This window comes from Canis lupus, chromosome 18 (assembly GCF_048164855.1).
Source record: "Canis lupus baileyi chromosome 18, mCanLup2.hap1, whole genome shotgun sequence".
In the NCBI taxonomy this organism is placed as follows: domain Eukaryota; kingdom Metazoa; phylum Chordata; class Mammalia; order Carnivora; family Canidae; genus Canis; species Canis lupus.
The window spans coordinates 17,721,643-17,739,048 of record NC_132855.1 but is presented as its reverse complement, the minus strand read 5'-3'; the positions used below and the strand labels follow the sequence as shown (position 1 = coordinate 17,739,048).

Below are 17,406 nucleotides of genomic sequence, written 5' to 3'. Positions count from 1 at the left end.
TGGATTACGCATGGATAATTTCTTTAGATCTGTACTGTAAATCACTAATTCTCTCTTAAACCTTGATCTGCTATTTAACCTGTCCAGTGAGTTTTTAATTTCAGTGATTTATTTCTAGATGATCTACGTGATTCGTTTTCTCTTTGCTTATTTATTTATTTACCTATTTTGACGTGTAGGTGACACACGTTATATAGGTGTACAAAGTAGTAATTTGACAAGTTTATACGTTATGCTATGCAAGTGTAGTTACCATCTGTCACCATATAATGCTATTGTAATACAATTGATTGTATTCTGTATGCTCTTTTTTTCTTGTGACATATTCATTCCATAACTAGAAGCCTCTATCTCCCACTCCCTTTCCCCCATTTTGCCCCTTCCTCACCCTTTTGTTGTCTCTTTTAGACCTGAACCTGTGCAGTTCTTTTGCAAGTTTCCTGATTGTTTCTTATAGTCTGTTCTTTGCTCCTGTTTTTGACTTTTTTTTTTTAATGTCCTGAGCATTTAACAATTGTATTTGATCATTTTAATACTTTCGAGGGTCTAATTCTGTTGTCATTTCCAGTGAGTCTCCCCTATAGTGGCTTTTTTCTGCAATGGGTTTTTAAATTTTGAATTGAGTGCTTATTATTTTGGTTACCTTGATCTGTGGCAATCCTAAAAGGCCTGTGTGGAAGGTCTGCTTCTCTAGAGGGCAGTTACTTCCTTTGGGAACTCAAAGGCTCTATCAATTTGACAACTTTAATTTCTCGACTTGAAGTTTCCTAGGTCATGTAGGTAATGTTCTGTTTGTTTGCTTTTTCAGATTACTTATTTCACCACATTACCATGAGTATGGGAATCAGTATACAGGTGGTAGGTTGTTGGAAGTGAATGTGGTATTCTAGAGTAATTAGCAAGGAAAAATTCTACCAAGAAAAGAGCAGAGGAATGAGTCAGTTGTGACTAAGAAGAAATGGTCAAAGTAGGTGGGAAACCAAAAGGGTTGTTTTTGTAGGTAGGAGAGAGATTCAGGAGAGGGGAGAGTCGTTTGTTTGTTTGTTTGTTTATTGATTTATTTATTTAAAGATTTTATTTATTTATTCCTGAGAGACAGAGAGAGAGAGGCAGAGACACAGGCAGAGGGAGAAGCAGGCTCCATGCAGGGAGCCCGACGTGGGACTCTATCCCGGGGTTTCCAGGATCATGCCTTGGACTGAAGGTGGCGCTAAACCACTGAGCCACCCGGGCCACCTGGGAGAGTCGTTTATTTATTGGTTGTGTTCTCAGTACTAACCTTGTTTCATAGTTTTTATCAATGCTTTCCTCTCCTCCTTTTCCACCTGTCTTCTCTCTCAAAAGGAAAAAAGAAAAAAGCACACTAGTACTAATCACCCTTAGAACATAGTTATTTGTATACTTTGTGTATTTTGCTGGATTATAAATGCTAAGGGCAAAGACCTTCAGTTATTTATAATGACATCTCACATAATAAACATTCTTACACAGATACTTTTTAAAAAGACATGCTTAAAAACACATTCATTACTTTTTTGACTTTTGAAACCAATCCTGAATATAAACTGTCTTTGTTGACTTAGGGAGATCTTGTACGAAAACTGAAAGAAGATAAAGCACCCCAAGTAGATGTAGACAGAGCTGTAGCTGAGCTCAAAGCCCGGAAGAGGGTTCTGGAAGCAAAGGTGAGTCTTGGGATCCTAAAAGGGGAATGTAAATAGGTACAGGATTGTTCATCTTTATTTAATCTCTTTAGGTGGGAAAGACCTAAAAAAGTTTCTGAGCAAGTATCAGTATCATTTGCTTTATCTCTATTTAGCCAGCATGGCTTCTCCTCCTCTACCTGGCAGATTTCTCATGCTTTCACACCGTCTCTTACAACATCACGTCTCTTACAACATCACGTTGTCTGTGAAGCCTCTATGACTTCTGACCTACCCCTCCCCAGAATCCTGGATTTGATACACTTCGTGAATTTCCCTGGAAGGCATTGTGTTTGCTCTTCGTTTTGTTTCATTCTGTTTTGTTCTTGCCCTTCCTTATGAATTCTATGCTTGGAAATAATGGTTATGTATTAAATATTTTTTCTTTTAAGGAAAGGGTGTATCTATCTGATACCTCTTCTCAAATCTTTCAAACAATAAATCTCCCATCACCAAACTGAAATAGTTTGGAGTTCCAAGTCTTACTACAGTGATCCATTAAAAATTCAGATACTGCTTATCAGTATCTGCATCTAAGTAAGCTTAGTCTTCCTATTCCTAAATAATTAAAGGTATCTTTTCTGTAATTAAAAGGGGAAAAAACCCTAAGGATTCTATTTTTTAAAGTTATCAAAATTTTGTCTGTTAAATTTTATATTGAATTTGGCTATGGAATCAATGGAATTCACATATATAAATTCATATTTCTTCTCATCCCTAATCACACGTTTTCTATTTAAAAATCCCTTACAGGAGCTAGCATTACAACCCAAAGATGACATTGTAGACAGAGCAAAAATGGAAGATACCCTGAAAAGGAGGTTTTTCTACGATCAAGCTTTTGCTATTTATGGAGGTAGGGGATTAATGATAGAGCAGTTATGTTGTTGGTTGGTTTAATATTCTTAAATAAAAAAAAACTTGGCTTTTCAGTTGATACCTAATTGTATCAGGTCACATAAAACAGAGTATTTTGCCCTTGTTTGTTTAAAATTGGCCACTTGGTGTAAAATCTGTTTATTTCTTTCTACTCTACTTATTCTCAAAGACTGCTTTTTTCCATTAGGATGTAGGGAATTGTTAGGAGGCCAAGTAGTAAGCATTTAATATGTTCCTGTGCCTATCAGATAGACTCTTCTTAGGAGCAGTCAGGGGCCGTTGTAACACTGAACTACTATACTGTGCCTCTCCACACAAGGGGAGTGATAAGCCAGGGTCCCTAGATTATTCTTCATGGCAACTGTCAGGAGAAAACATTCTTCATGGATATATAGGTAAATCTGCATCCTTCTGAACACTGTATGAAGGTATAGGCAAAGATAATTCATTGATTAAATGTGCAGTAGTATCTTTCATAGTCAGTGGAGATCATTATACCGGTGTTAGACTTTCAGTACTTTACCATTGAAACTTGATTCGAGTTTGGTTAAGCAGATCTCTAAATGTTTAACTTTTTGAGGTTTAAATATAGTGGCTCATATATCCAAGAATAAATTAGAGAATTGGGTGCTAAAATTCATCATTGTTATCAGCTGATGCAACAAGTTACTTCTATGGCAGAAAACTGTAGTCTGTTTTTCATTGTTTCTCATATATGGAGGAACATCTTTTCCCTTTAGTTTTTTACTAATCCTACTTGAAATTCTTAATATGGAGATAGTAAATGAAGCAAGAGTTTTTAATTTTACTTCTGTAGCTAGCTGGAAGTAAGGCTTTTCTATGTTGAGGGGCTTGAATTATTGACCTTAATACCTTTTTAGGGAATATGTGAAGTTTTACAGTTTCTCATGTCTCCTCGCTTTCATTTGCTGACAGTGACAAGGTAAAGTTCCTTATTCATATTTTATAGGTGTTAGTGGTCTGTATGATTTTGGGCCAGTTGGATGTGCTTTGAAGAACAATATTATTCAGACCTGGAGGCAGCACTTTATCCAAGAGGAACAGATCCTGGAGATTGATTGTACCATGCTCACTCCTGAGCCAGTTTTAAAGTAAGATTTCTACTTTGGCGGCTGAAATTCATTAATATGTGTATTTAAGTAACTTCTGATTACTAAACATATTCATTGTAAAAATGTAGAGTATAAAGAAAAACAAAATATACACCTAATGTTTATAGACAGCCATGTCAAAATTATTGTGTTTATCCTTATTGTCTTCTTTCTTTGTAAGTCCTTGTATATACATCAGTGTTAGCACACTGCTTTTTTAATGTAATATAGGTGAACATTTACTTATATCATTAAATATTAATATTCTTCTAAAGCATTTTTAATGACAGCATAATATTTTCTCATAGATATACCACAGTTTCTTTAGCTAGTACCATATTGTAGGCATTTAAATTGTTCCTTGGGTACCTGGGTGGCTCAGTTGGTTAAGCGGCCAACTCTTTAGTTTCAGCTCAGGTCATGATCTCAAGATCCTGGGATTGAGCCCCACGTCAGGCTCTGTGCTCAGCAGGGAGCCTGTGTGAGGTGTGTCTCTCTCCCCCCACCCCCGCCCCTGCCCTCATTTTCATGTATGTGCGTGCTCACTCTCAAATCTTAAAAATAATTTGTTTCTGATGTTCGAGTCCATTGAACATCCTGATGGATTTTGTGTATATGTGATTATTTCCTTACTCTAAGTTTTTAGAAGTTCTGGGCAAAGGTGTGTATACACTTATAATTACTATTTGTGCTGAAGTGTTAGTGCAGAAATTTAGGTCATTCCTACTAACATTGAAATCAGGGCAGGATTTGTAGAATATAAAACGAAAGAAGAAGAATTCTTACATTTTGTATCTCTCATCACTTCATTGTATTTTTTAAAATATTTTATTTATTTATTTGACAGGCAGAGCCCACAAGTGTGCTCATGAGTGGGGAGGAAGGGTAGAGGGAGAGGGACAAGCAGACTCCCTGCTGAGCAGGGACCTTGATTCTTGGCTCGATCCCAGGACCCTGAGATTATGGCCTGAGCTGAAGGCTGACGCTTAACTGATTGAGCCACCCAGGTGCTCCTCATCATTTCATTTAATGCTGCCTGGTAAAGAGCCCATTTTCACTGTTTAGATCCTTTGGGCTCTCTCAGTAATTTCAGCCAATAAAAACAAGATGAATTCCTGATGATGGATCTAAAAGATCAAGACAACCTTTTCCTTAGCTACTTGCTCCACTAATAGGAACTGTGTAAGAGATAATACCAGTGTCCATATAGTGTTCAGTGGCAGAAGACGCTTTCCTTAAGATTTATCATGAATTTATCATGAATTCTTTCCTAGTCAAGTTCCCCATGATTTTGACCTTTGCTTAGATCACTAGTAATGGGATCTAAGCATTAGTAATTAATTCATTACATAATGAATTAATTGATTTAACTCTTGAATTAATTGATTCTGTAAGATAGCACGTACTTTATGACAGCTTATAAAAGAGTGTAATCCAGTTGAAGTCTTTTTCCTGTGGAAAGGAAGAGCTTGGGGAAAGGGTGGGGATAGATTTGAGGAAGAATTTTCTCTGGCCTAAATTATTATCTACCATGGATGTATCACTATATATATATGTGTATATATATATATATATATATATATATATATATATATATATAGGAGCTTCCATCTTTGATATACACAGATGCATGATATACTATTTAAACATGGTATACTATTGTCTTAGGAGGTAAAGTATGTATTAATTTGTATGAAAATAACAAATTGGCTTGGCATTTGTTAACTTAGGACCTCTGGCCATGTAGACAAATTTGCAGACTTCATGGTGAAAGACGTAAAAAATGGAGAGTGTTTTCGTGCTGACCATCTTTTAAAAGGTATGGTTTTTTCACTTCAGATAAATGTTCTTCCAAGTAAAAATGATCAAAACAAAGGGTTTAGATTAAACTTTTCTCATTTTTTTCTATGAGCTTGCTTTGGCAGAGTGTATACTCATTTTTTTCTATTAAAATTTTTTTTGGGCATAACACAGAGTAAAGTGCATAGATTGTAATTAAACATACAAGCAGACCTCATATTGCACTCCACTTACTGTGCTTTATAATACTATGTGTTTTACAAATGAAAGGTCAATTTGTCAAGCAAGTCTATCAGTGCTATTTTTCCAACAGCTTTTGCTCACTTTGTCTCTCTCATGTTTCGGTAATTCTTGCAATATTTCAAACTTTATTATTATATTTGTTATGGTGTTCAGTGATTAGGACTCATTGAAAGCTCAGGTGATGGTTAGCATTTTTTTTAGTAATATATATTTTAATAAAAGTATACATTTTTTAAAGATATAATGCTATTGCATATTTAACAGAGTACAGTATGGTGCAAACAACTTTTATATGCACTGGGAAACCAAAATGTTCGTTTGATTTGCTTTATTGAAATATTTGCTGTATTGTGGTGGTTTAGAACTGAACCCACACTATCTCCAAGGTATGCCTATACAACCCAAGTCCCTTATTTAACAAAAAGTAGTATATGATAATTAGAAATTCTAAGTTAGCAAAAGAATCAAGGTAGCATCACGATTCTCCCTGTAAAATCAGCCATGGAATTTATATAAAGTAAGAACATTATCCTTGTATTCATTTTCTTACCTTTCCAGCACTGAAACTCAAAGTACATTGTCCTTTTATCCATTGATTGAAATTGACATGTACCAACACTGTTCTTATAGCTCATTTACAGAAATTGATGTCTGATAAGAAGTGTTCTGCTGAGAAGAAATCAGAGATGGAAAGTGTCTTGGCTCAGGTGAGTACTTTAGAGATGTTATCATAGCAACTCAGGTAGGTGTTGTCTTTCAGTGTTTAGTGACTGTTGAATTCCACGTTGTGCTGACCCAGGCCACGATTGTAAGGAAGGGGAATTTACCTTCTGTCTCTCTCTGAATTTTTGTTTTCTTCTCTCTCTACTTTTTGTGACTAACACTTTATTTTACCCCAAACTAGCAATTCAGTGTAAATAGGCATGAAATTTGTTCTGTCTCCTTGGAAACCAATTTTCTGGATTTAATAGCAAAAACCAGAGGCATGACTAGTGATGAATAGTGTTTAGTCTTGATGTGGAGATTTTGGGGCAGATCTCTTTTGAGCACTGTCTCATCAGCCACTTTGTCTGCTTCTGGTTGCACTGACCCTGGCTACATGGTATTATTCTTAGAACATGATGAGCAGGCCCCCTGCTTTTCCTATAGACTAAAAATTTTTTAACTTCTGTTTAAGTTGGCAAAATTTAGGGAAGACTTAAAAGAGACCATAGAAATAATGTTCTGATTTTTACCAAGAGCAGGAATACCCTCTATATCAGAAGTAGTTCTTATCCTTTTTTAGGTCACATGTCATTTTAAGAATATCATGAGGAATGCCTGGGTGGCTCAGCAGTTGAGTGCCTGCCTTCAGCTCAGGGCGTGATCCTGGGATCCGGGATCGAGTCCACATCAGGCTCCTAGCAGGAAGCCTGCTTCTCCCACTGCCTGTGTCTCTGCCCGCCACCCCCCCCCTTTCTCTTTCTCTTTCTCTTTCTCTCTCTCTTTCTCTTTCTCTTCTCTCTTTCTCTCTGTGTCTCTCATGAATTAAAAAAAAAAAAAAAGAATATTATGAAAACTGCACCTCTTTTCCCCAGGAAGATGCACAGGTCCATGTATATATATTGTCACCTCATGTATCCGTTTAAGCAAAGTACATTTCTTCAACACCATGTTTGATCATGAGGTCCACCAAGTCTCACCTCTTAAATATTATTTACTTGGGCAAAAATGTACATGCATACACACAGAAACCCGTGCTGTATTTATAAATATTTTCTTTATATTGGTATATAAATAGGTGAGGCTATATATAGGAATCCCTATCTCTGCTTTTTTTTTTTTTTTTTTTCATGACAGTTTATTGGGTATTTTTCAGCTGCTGCCTTATTTTCTAAAAATATGCTGATTTTTTTCTCCCTGTGATATCTGGCTTTCAAACAGTAGCTAAGAAATTTTCTCCTTCCTCATTTAAATTGAAAGAAACTCTTAATTTGGCTGTTGACTCATCTACCAATTTATTTTCGTCTTGTGAGGTATATTTTTCCTTTGCTTGAAGCTCATTGCTTTAGTATTGTTGCTCATAGTTTAGTTAATTAATTCTTGGATTTTGACACCATTATAGCTGAACATTCATTTCTCATTTCCTTTCTTTCCCAAAGGCATGACCTTTATTAGAAAGAAGAAATGAAAAGCCCTGCTAATTACCTCTAAATTACTGTTTCCCATTTATAATGTTAGACTTACTAAGATTTTGTGAATATGTGTTTTTGATCTTAACAGTTTCATTTATTTTTGAGTCAGTTGTCAGAGCAGGAAGTAATTAGCTGGTTTATTAAGCCATTTATAGTTTGAACACTGACTGTCTCATCACACATCCATGGTCTTAGGAGAACAATCTGTTTTTTTGGTTTTGATTTTTTTAGAGAAAATGCACATGTGCTGGTGTGGAAAGGTGCAAAAGGAAAGGGAGAGAGACTCTTAAGTAGGTTCCACACCCAGTGTGTAGCCCAATGCAGGAGCCCAAAATAGGGCTCAATCTCATGACCCTGAGATCATGACCTGATCTGAAATCAAGAGTCAGATGCTTAACCAACTGAGACACCCAGGTGCCCCAGAGAGCAATCTGTTTTTTGATTTGCCATATCAGATGTACGTACAAGCTGTCAATGTAACTAACTTTTATTGAAAATTTGGAGACTGTGGTCTAGTACTCAGTAATGGCCCTGGTGGATTTATGGCCAAAGGCTCATCTGTTTGCTTGATCAAATGATAGTGTTTTCTCCACCTGTTAGTGCCTATGATTCCTTTTCAGCTTTATGCAGCATGATGGTTTTCTTAAAAGGCACTGATTCACCCTCTGGTAGGAAGAGCTTTATTTATTCCTTTATGTGGATTCAGCAGCTCAGAACTGTTTTTCTTCTCTGTCCATTTGTGCTGACCCATCTCTGCATGTACCAGTTATTAAGTCATTTTTTAAGCTTTTTGTTATGACAACTTCAAAACATATACAAATAGAAAATAGTTTATTAAATACTTACATACTCATGAACCTGCTACAGTTTTATCAGATTTTGTTGAATCCTTCCCTGCTTTCCTGTCGTTTTCTCCAGGATTATTTTGAAGTACATCTATAACATCATTGTATTACATTTTCTCAAATGTTAACCAGTTTTTTTCTGTTTGAATTGGGATCCACATTAAGTCCATACTTTATGAGTGGTTGGTATAATTCTTAAATCTCTTGCAATCTGTAGGTTCTTCATCTCTAATTTTCCTTCATTTTCATTTAAAAAATTATTTTTTGAAGTTGAGACATTTGTTCTTTTTTTTTTTTTGAGACATTTGTTCTTTAGTGTTTTCTACTATCTGGATTTAGCTGACTGCATTATTTTAGTGATGTTTCTACATCAGTAAATTTTGCTTTATGTCTACATTACTTATAATTTGGTAGTCAGGCGTATAGGCCCAATCAGATATTTTGGCAAAACACTTAGTAAGTGGTATAGCATGTGCTGTGTGCCAGGCCCTATGCTAAGTACTTTATGTAGTTAATCTTCATAGTAAAGTAGATTCTATTTCCCTATTTCACAGATACGCAAATTGAGGCTCAGAGTAGTTAGGTAAGAATTTACTCTTGAGTCACGCAATCTGTAAATGGTAGAGTTGGGCAGTTTATCCACATTTTTCTGACTCCAGAGCCTCCATTCTTATGGTCTTGAGTTGATTTATCGATTTTGTTTCTATTAGGAGATTGTTTTTTAACTTTTAAATATTGTTCAGTATTAAATGGTTTGTCATAATCATTTGAAATTTTTGACTTGGAGGTCATGCACCATTTTAGAGGGTTTCACGATGATTACCATTGTATAAAAATTGAAATACACTGGAATAAGTAGACACGAATAGGAAATAATTTTTACCTCTAAGAGCTTTATATTTAGTAGCTTTATATTCAGTCCCAGAAAGATACTCCATTTCTCTAGAGTGGTAAATGGTAAAACTGATAAGTGAAAAGTGTGTGTGAGCTGGTTATGGTTTTAATTTGAGTTTTTTGAAGGTTAGATTAACTTGGATGTTCTTACTTTGGGTGACTTGATGGATGGGTTTTATATATACAATACTTTTATGCTCTGTTTTTTCCTGTCTTTTACGTTATTTTCTCTGCCTATCCTTTAGCTTGATAACTATGGACAGCAAGAACTTGGGGATCTTTTTGTGAACTATAATGTAAAATCCCCCAATACTGGAAATGATCTCTCCCCTCCAGTATCTTTTAACTTAATGTTCAAGACCTTCATTGGGCCTGGAGGAAACATGCCTGGGTATGTATCACTTATTCTTTATGTAATGAAATTACTAAAATTGCTTGTAATAAAAAGTAAACATCAAATCAGTCATGAAGGAAATTTTTTGAAAAATTATATATATATATATATAGAAAGTATAGATAAGTATAGTAAGGAGAAATAATGACATATATTCTTAAATGCATTCCTTCTGATTATTTCTGAATGAAATTTTTGTGTGTGTGTGTGTGCGATTTTTTTTTTTTTTTTTGCCACAAAATAAACAGGTCTGTGATAATTATGTCTTGTGATAGCTGTATAGGGCAGGAGAGATAGTTGAAGAATGATTTGAAAGTCATTGAACTTGTTGCTGAAGGAGACTTAGAAACCATTTAGTATAGATCAACACTGTCCAATAGAATTTTCTGCAGTGGTGTAAATGTTCTGTAATCTGTACTATCCAGTATGGTAGCCACTAGACATATATGGCTGTTGAGCCATTGAAATGGAGTTAGTGCTTCTGAGGACCTCAACTTTGAAGTGTATTAAATTTAAACAGGCATTTCACTAGTGGTCTACCATATTGAACAACTTAGATTTAGCTTATTATTTAAAAGATGTGGTTTTAACAGTAAAGAAAGCTGTTAAACTGTTTACGGTATGATCCAGAACTAGAATGTGTATTTACAGATTCCTTCTCCATGTTAACAAACTTAGCCAAAGTATTTCACTTTATAACTTGAGATCTTTTTCTTACAGTCTCATTGTAGGGTAGTAGAGGGTAGGGGTAGGCTTTTGTTAGATGAATCTAGATAGATTATGTTTTCTGGAGTAGAAATGGAAGAATGGTAAAAATTTTGACAGAATGTATTACTGGAATTATTTTAGTCACACACTGTGTTGACTTGGGATATTTTATAGAAAGAGTCCAAAGATAAGCCTTTCATTTTGGCAGTACATACAGAAGGTCATTAAGTGGGCCAGACCCTCTGACCTATCATCCCACTCCTGGAAATTTATCTAAGGAAATAATTCAAAAGGAAAGGAAGCTATGTTTATCAAGACTATATAGATTCAAAGTAGAAATAACCTATCTGTCCAAAAACTTGAGATGAGTAAATAAGTTATAGTAAAGTGGATCATTTTAGTAGAATACTCTGCAACTGTTAAATATGAGAAATTTTTGTGATTATTTCAAAAATGGAAAAATAAAGAATACATAATTTTATACATTCTTCTTATAAATCATGCACATAGGGGTACCTGGCTAATTGATAGCACATACGACTCTTGATCTCAGGGTCATGAGTTCAAATCCCATGTTGGGTGTAGAGTCTACTTATAAATAAATAAAAATTGAAAATCTCACAGCTTTTTTTAAAAAAAAATTGTATATAAACTGTAGTTATACTTCTTTTGGATGAAATCTGGAAAGGGCCACCAGAATGAGGAGTTGGTGTGTTAGAGTGAGAAGAGGGTACAACTATATTTTATTTTTTCTTTAAAATTCTTTTCATAAAATATTTATTTTGAAGTAGGCTATTGGGAAAGCTTTCCTAATTGATATTTTTGCACAGAATATTTCCTGTAAAATTGAGAAGAGGGCAATGGTTATCATGTTTTATTTGCTTGGTTGTATCTTTAAAACATGGAGAAAAAGAGAAGAAGCCTCTGGCTGGAAATGTAGAATTACCAAAGGAGAAAATGATAAGGAAAATGTTGAAATTTGCCTGTTGTGATGATTGTGATGAGTGAGCTCTAATGTTAAGTGTGAGCCTATACTGGCTTCTTTGTAGCCACCCACCTATTCTCTAATATGTGGGTTATAAAAGGCATATATTTAGTCTTATTTTCAGAAGAATCTGAATTATTGTCTGCCTCCATGTAAATGATAAATTAGGTTTTAGCGACATTAAGAGAGAGGTATTTGACTTTTGACTCAACTGGACTGATGAAATAAAAGACATTTCTAATAGTAGTATTGTCATACCAGTTGATTGATTCATGCTCTGACACTTGCTTGAGAATGTTTGCTCCCAAGGAAAATACTCTTAAAACTTTTCTTTAGAAAGTATAGGTACTGTTTTGTGTGAAATTAGTATATTTAGGACTTTTAGGATTTGTATCTAGAGTTTCTGATTTTTGGAAAACATAATTTCTTTCCTTCTAACAGTCTGATTTATTTAAATTTATAGGTACTTGAGACCAGAAACTGCACAGGGGATTTTCCTGAATTTCAAGAGACTTTTGGAATTCAACCAAGGAAAGTTGCCTTTTGCTGCTGCTCAGATTGGAAATTCTTTTAGAAATGAGATTTCCCCTCGATCTGGACTGATCAGAGTCAGGTACTGCCCATATGATTCTCCAGTAAAATTCGTGAATGAGCTTGGCATTGAGTGGAAAAGGGAAGCTTTCTATGTTGAAACAATTCTGCTTCATTTTTGCATGACCATGTATTTATTTGGTCCAAAAGATTATGTTTTGTTTGTAATCTCTGGGACATCAGGTAGTTGTGAGTAACTAATGAGAACTTGGAGGGAAAGGAAGGAAGGTAAAGAATAGATCACGTTTCTCACCTGCTTCAAAATGATCTTTCACCCTTGTTCATCACATGTTTGGAGGATGGCAAGATCTTGATTGTCTAAACCAAGGCATTTTCTGGCAGTGGTGATGTATGTAACTCTAGGGTGAGGTGAGGACAGGGTGATGGTCATGAGGGGAGAGTCAAGCTGGGTGTCCAGGGCAAACAGTACTGTTGGAGTTGGGCCAAGGGTGTTTCCATAACCAGTTGACATTCCTCCAGATACTTGAGGTGCCTGTGTGGCAGGCCAGCTAGCAGGCTTGCTTCTCGAGAAACCTGTCTCTATTTCTAATAACCTCTCTTTGCCAGATGTATCCAGGAATGTGTAGGAGGGCATATTAGTAATAAGTTATAGTTTTCTTTAGAAATTTACTATGATTTAGCTGCTTATGACTTAAGCTTTTTGTGATTTCTTTGTATTTTCTTACAGATAGCATCTCTTGATGTAATAAATTCCATATAAAAAATAAGATACATAGGTAAATTTAACTATCTTAGACTCCAGAAGGATTTTCTACAGCTCCATCACCCCACCCATCTCCTCTCTTTTCTTACTCAGTATAATCACAGACTTCTGTCATAGTACATCCCAGCCACTGACTCTACATCAAAGCACCCAAAGCATCTGCTTCATCTTTTAATCCCCATGACACCTGCTGAGGAAACACCCCTATGTGTTGACCAAACTGTTTCTTCAGGCCTGTGATTGGTCAGCTTTCTGGTCAAGAAAGGGGAGACTGCACAGAGAAGGAAGGACCTTACACGACTTAGAGAAATGGGGTGGGAGTGATTCTGCCTTCATGCGGATGGAAGAGGTATTCAAAAACTTGAATCAGCTATAATAACAATGAAAAACTTGTCAGGATTGAGTCTTATTCTACTTCCTGGCATCTGGGTTTTTCTGTCACTCTTTTTCCTTTTGTTTTTTGCTTTCCATCTGTTCCAGTAGTGTCTGCAAGCATGCTTTCAAAATACCAAGGAAGCCCGGTAAGGCTGACTTTGTCTAAAGCCAGTGTTTTGGAGAGGATTTATATAATATAGAGCAGCTCTTGGAAGTTACAGAAGGACCATGAAGTAAGGCAAAACCTGGGGCCTGAGGATTAGAAAGTGGTAAATTGACAAAGCAGCTCAGAATTGAGGAGTGATTCTAGGAGGTAACTGGTAAAAGGTCTGTGGAGCTTCTTGATATTTTATTCCTTGGCCATTTTCACTTTAAAGCATCCTGTCTGGATTCTGGCTGGTTTTTTGTTACATACATCTGTAAGATCCTGACTAGAAGTCCACTCATTTCCATGAGCTAGTATGCCCATGGTTTTTGTTCCACAGATAAGGCTAGGATTTGTTTAGTATTGTGATTTCTTTCTTGATTTCTAGAGTTGTCCAGTGATTAGTCTTTGCATGGCTATGATTTCTTTTATTTAGGTTGGGAGTATTAGACTGTTCATGTGAAATTTTTAAAAATCTATTTTTATTTTGATTGGCTGTTTCTGTCTTATAGACTATATGTATTGTAGTTCTCCACAGCTCAGGTATAGTCTCTGAACTCAAAGACAAGAGACCGCTGGTAAAATCACCATTGGTGTTGATTTCCATCTCCTGTCTGTGAGCTGGGATTATTTGACAGAACAGATGGAAAGGCTTTGGCAGCAGATTATCTGGGGATTCTGGGCAGGGCCCTTATTTTGATTTGATATCTTGCATTTTAGATGTTCTTTTGCTATCAGCCAGGCTATAAGTTATGTGAGGACAGACATTGTGCTTCTTTGTCTCTATCATATTTCTCTGCACACATATGATGTTTGGTAGTGGTTGAAAGACAAGACGTAGGTGCTATAGGACCAAAGAAGAAATACTATTAAAAATTTTAAAAATCAGAGTTCTTTTGCAATGCATTTCATGTATTTTTAGAATCCATTTAAGCAATTTTTCATTACTTCTAAAACATCTGAGATAATCATGAAAGTGCACTAGTAAATGTGTGTGGAGGAGTGCGTTAAAAGAAGAGAGATTTGATTTTGACTCATAAAATTAACTTAAAATACTTTTCCCCCAATAGCTACTTAATTGCCATTCAGAGAAATCTCTTTGGGAAACCATTACTATATGCTTATTTATTTCATCATTATGCAGTTAGCTTGATGCAAGCCTGTTCAATTCATGTCTTATGTCCTCTGCCTTGAATAACATTTTATTCAAAAAGCTGTTACTCTAAAGAAGCCAGCTGTATGGTGCCATTATCAGTCATTTACTTGTTCAGAGCAATAAAAAGTAAGAAACCAAACTACTATAAAAGCTCTAAAGAACAATTTCACTTCACTTTTAATTTCCCATTCTTTGAAAAGGAAATATCAGGAACTTCACTTAGTATGTATTTATAAAGACTTGCTAGTGCTATAAAAGAAAATCATTTTATTTGGAAGTCACTATCCAGTATGTCTTTTCTTTTTTGTGTCTAACATTTAAGTTTCCCTAATATTTAAAAACTGTATCAGGCTTTTCTTTAAAAATTATTTTCTTTATTTTAAAAAAATTTTATTTGAGATAGAGCAACCGAGAGAAAGAACACAGAAGGGATGAGGAAGGGACAGAGGGAGAGGGAGAAGCAGGCTCTCCACTGAGCAGAGAGCCTGATGTTGGGGCTCGATCCCAGGACCCTGGGATCATGACCTGAACTGAAGGCAGATTCTTAACCAACTAAGCCACCCAGGTGCCCATAAAAATTATTTTCCATTGAAAGTAATAATCTTTTGTTGTTGTGACTAGTATGGAAGGAAAAACAGATGGACAATAGTTAAGGTGGTAGAAACAGATTTTATTTAATGCTATTGCAGTAGGGGAAAAGAGATTGGTATAGAACAGGGCTCAATTTTGAATATAGTATAGACAAGAGAGGATTCATAGCCAAGGCTCAGGGTGAGTGGAGTCAGTGGTTAGAAAATTACTAAAAGGGAATATCAGGGCCAAGGTAAGGGGGCTTTTGGCTAAACCAACCTAATAGGATCTTGCTGGACACAGGCCAGAGTGATCAGATACCACCTAGGGGATGGTGGAGGATGACGGACCCAAAAAAGATATCAGAGGTGATCACATAGCTGGGGTGGGGGGGTTGGGGGGGTGAGAGGGGATTTCTAGTTTAACTTATCGGGATCTCTGGGTGGCTCAGCGATTTAGTCCCTGCCTTTGGTCCAGGGCGTGATCCTGGAGTCCTGGGATCGAGTCCTGTGTCGGGCTCCCAGTGTGGAGCCTGCTTCTTCCTCTGCCTGTGTCTCTGCCTCTCTCTCTCTGTCTATCATGAATAAATAAAAAATAAAATCTAAAAATAAAATAACTTATTAGGGTTCTTGCTAAAACTGAATTTTACAAGGAAGTATATAGATGGGCCTAGAAGGAAAGGTTCAGGAGACTGACATTTGGGCAAGTAAAGAATCTTTGTCATTAGACAAGAGTTAATATTTGAGGGACGCTTGATTGTATTACATTTATTTAAAATACTGTTCAAGTGAGTTGTAAAGTTTTCATTAATATGTTTAAAATTATAGCCACCCAGACAAACTTAATCCAACCTTTTTTTTTTTTTTTTTTTGCCATTCCCTTAGGAAACAATTTTCTTGTTTGGTGATAAGAGATTCCTGTAGTATGAGGGCCTATATCATTGTAGAGTAAAGTTGAAAATAAGGGTCTTGTTTATTTTTTATTCCTTATGTTTTTGCTTCCAGGGAGTTCACAATGGCAGAAATTGAGCACTTTGTAGATCCCAGTGAGAAGGAACATCCTAAGTTTCAGAATGTGGCAGACCTCCACCTTTATTTGTATTCAGCAAAAGCCCAAGTCAGTGGACAATCTGCTCGAAAAATGCGCTTAGGAGACGCTGTTGATCAGGTAAGATTCCACCAGTGACTTCATTTAGATTATTCTTAATTAGGGCCTACAGCACTTAGCAAGTTCTGTGTACTGGATGACAAAATATTTATTTTAGTGATCATTTTATTTTTTATATAGTATTTGTTTTTATATTTATTTATTTTAAGATTTTATTCTTTTTATTCAGGAGAGACAGAGAGAGAGAAACAGAGACAGAGACACAGGCAGAGGGAGAAGCAGGCTCCATGCCAGGAGCCCAATGTGGGACTCGATCCCAGGTCTCCAGGATCAGGCCCTGAGCCGAAGACGGGCGCTAAACCGCTGAGCCACCCAGGGATCCCCTAGTATTTGTTTTTAGACCATATTTATCCTACACTATTATTATAGGGGGAGGAGATTTTTTTTTAAATATTTTATTTATTTATTCATGAGAGACAGAGAGATAGGCAGAGGGAAAAGCAGGGTCCTTGCAGGGAGCCCGATGCAGGACTCGATCCCAGGACTCCAGGATCATAACCCTGAGCCAAAGGTAGACACTCAACCGCTGGGCCACCCACGCGCCCCTCTCCCCCCCCCTTTTTTTAATATAGTGGGAAGAAATTACCCGAACATGCCAATTTGCAGTCCAGGGAGCTAACATGAAAAAAATATTTAGCAGATCACTTGGAAAAAAGATCTTGGTCTGAACTGTGCCCTGTCAATCCAACTTTTATCAACATGTATTACTTTTGGGGAGACATTTTGACTCCTAGAAAGCAAGGCCTCTGGGTTTTAATCTTTCCTGTATTCCGCATAGCAGTTGGGATTAAGTCTTGCATAGAATAGAATTTCTCTAATCATTTGTCTAGATAAATGAGTGAGTGAAACTTTCTAATAGTAGCTGCTGTCTGAGAATGGAATGAATTGCCCCAGGGAACAGTGAACTTCCTGCTCCTGAAAATATTCCACTGGAGGCTGGA

General features: G+C 36.3%; 1 protein-coding gene across 3 annotated transcripts in view; it reads left to right on the top strand.

The window, feature by feature from the left end:
• Positions 1-17,406, top strand: part of GARS1 (glycyl-tRNA synthetase 1) — a 43,682-nt gene that overhangs the window by 8,211 nt on the left and 18,065 nt on the right. For all 3 annotated transcript variants that reach the window (XM_072783602.1, XM_072783603.1, XM_072783604.1), the window contains exons 2-9: positions 1,584-1,685; positions 2,457-2,559; positions 3,553-3,694; positions 5,425-5,513; positions 6,368-6,444; positions 9,896-10,041; positions 12,201-12,350; positions 16,303-16,465. In XM_072783602.1, the coding sequence (XP_072639703.1) occupies positions 1,584-1,685; positions 2,457-2,559; positions 3,553-3,694; positions 5,425-5,513; positions 6,368-6,444; positions 9,896-10,041; positions 12,201-12,350; positions 16,303-16,465 (972 nt within the window). The remainder of the gene's footprint in view (positions 1-1,583; positions 1,686-2,456; positions 2,560-3,552; positions 3,695-5,424; positions 5,514-6,367; positions 6,445-9,895; positions 10,042-12,200; positions 12,351-16,302; positions 16,466-17,406) is intronic.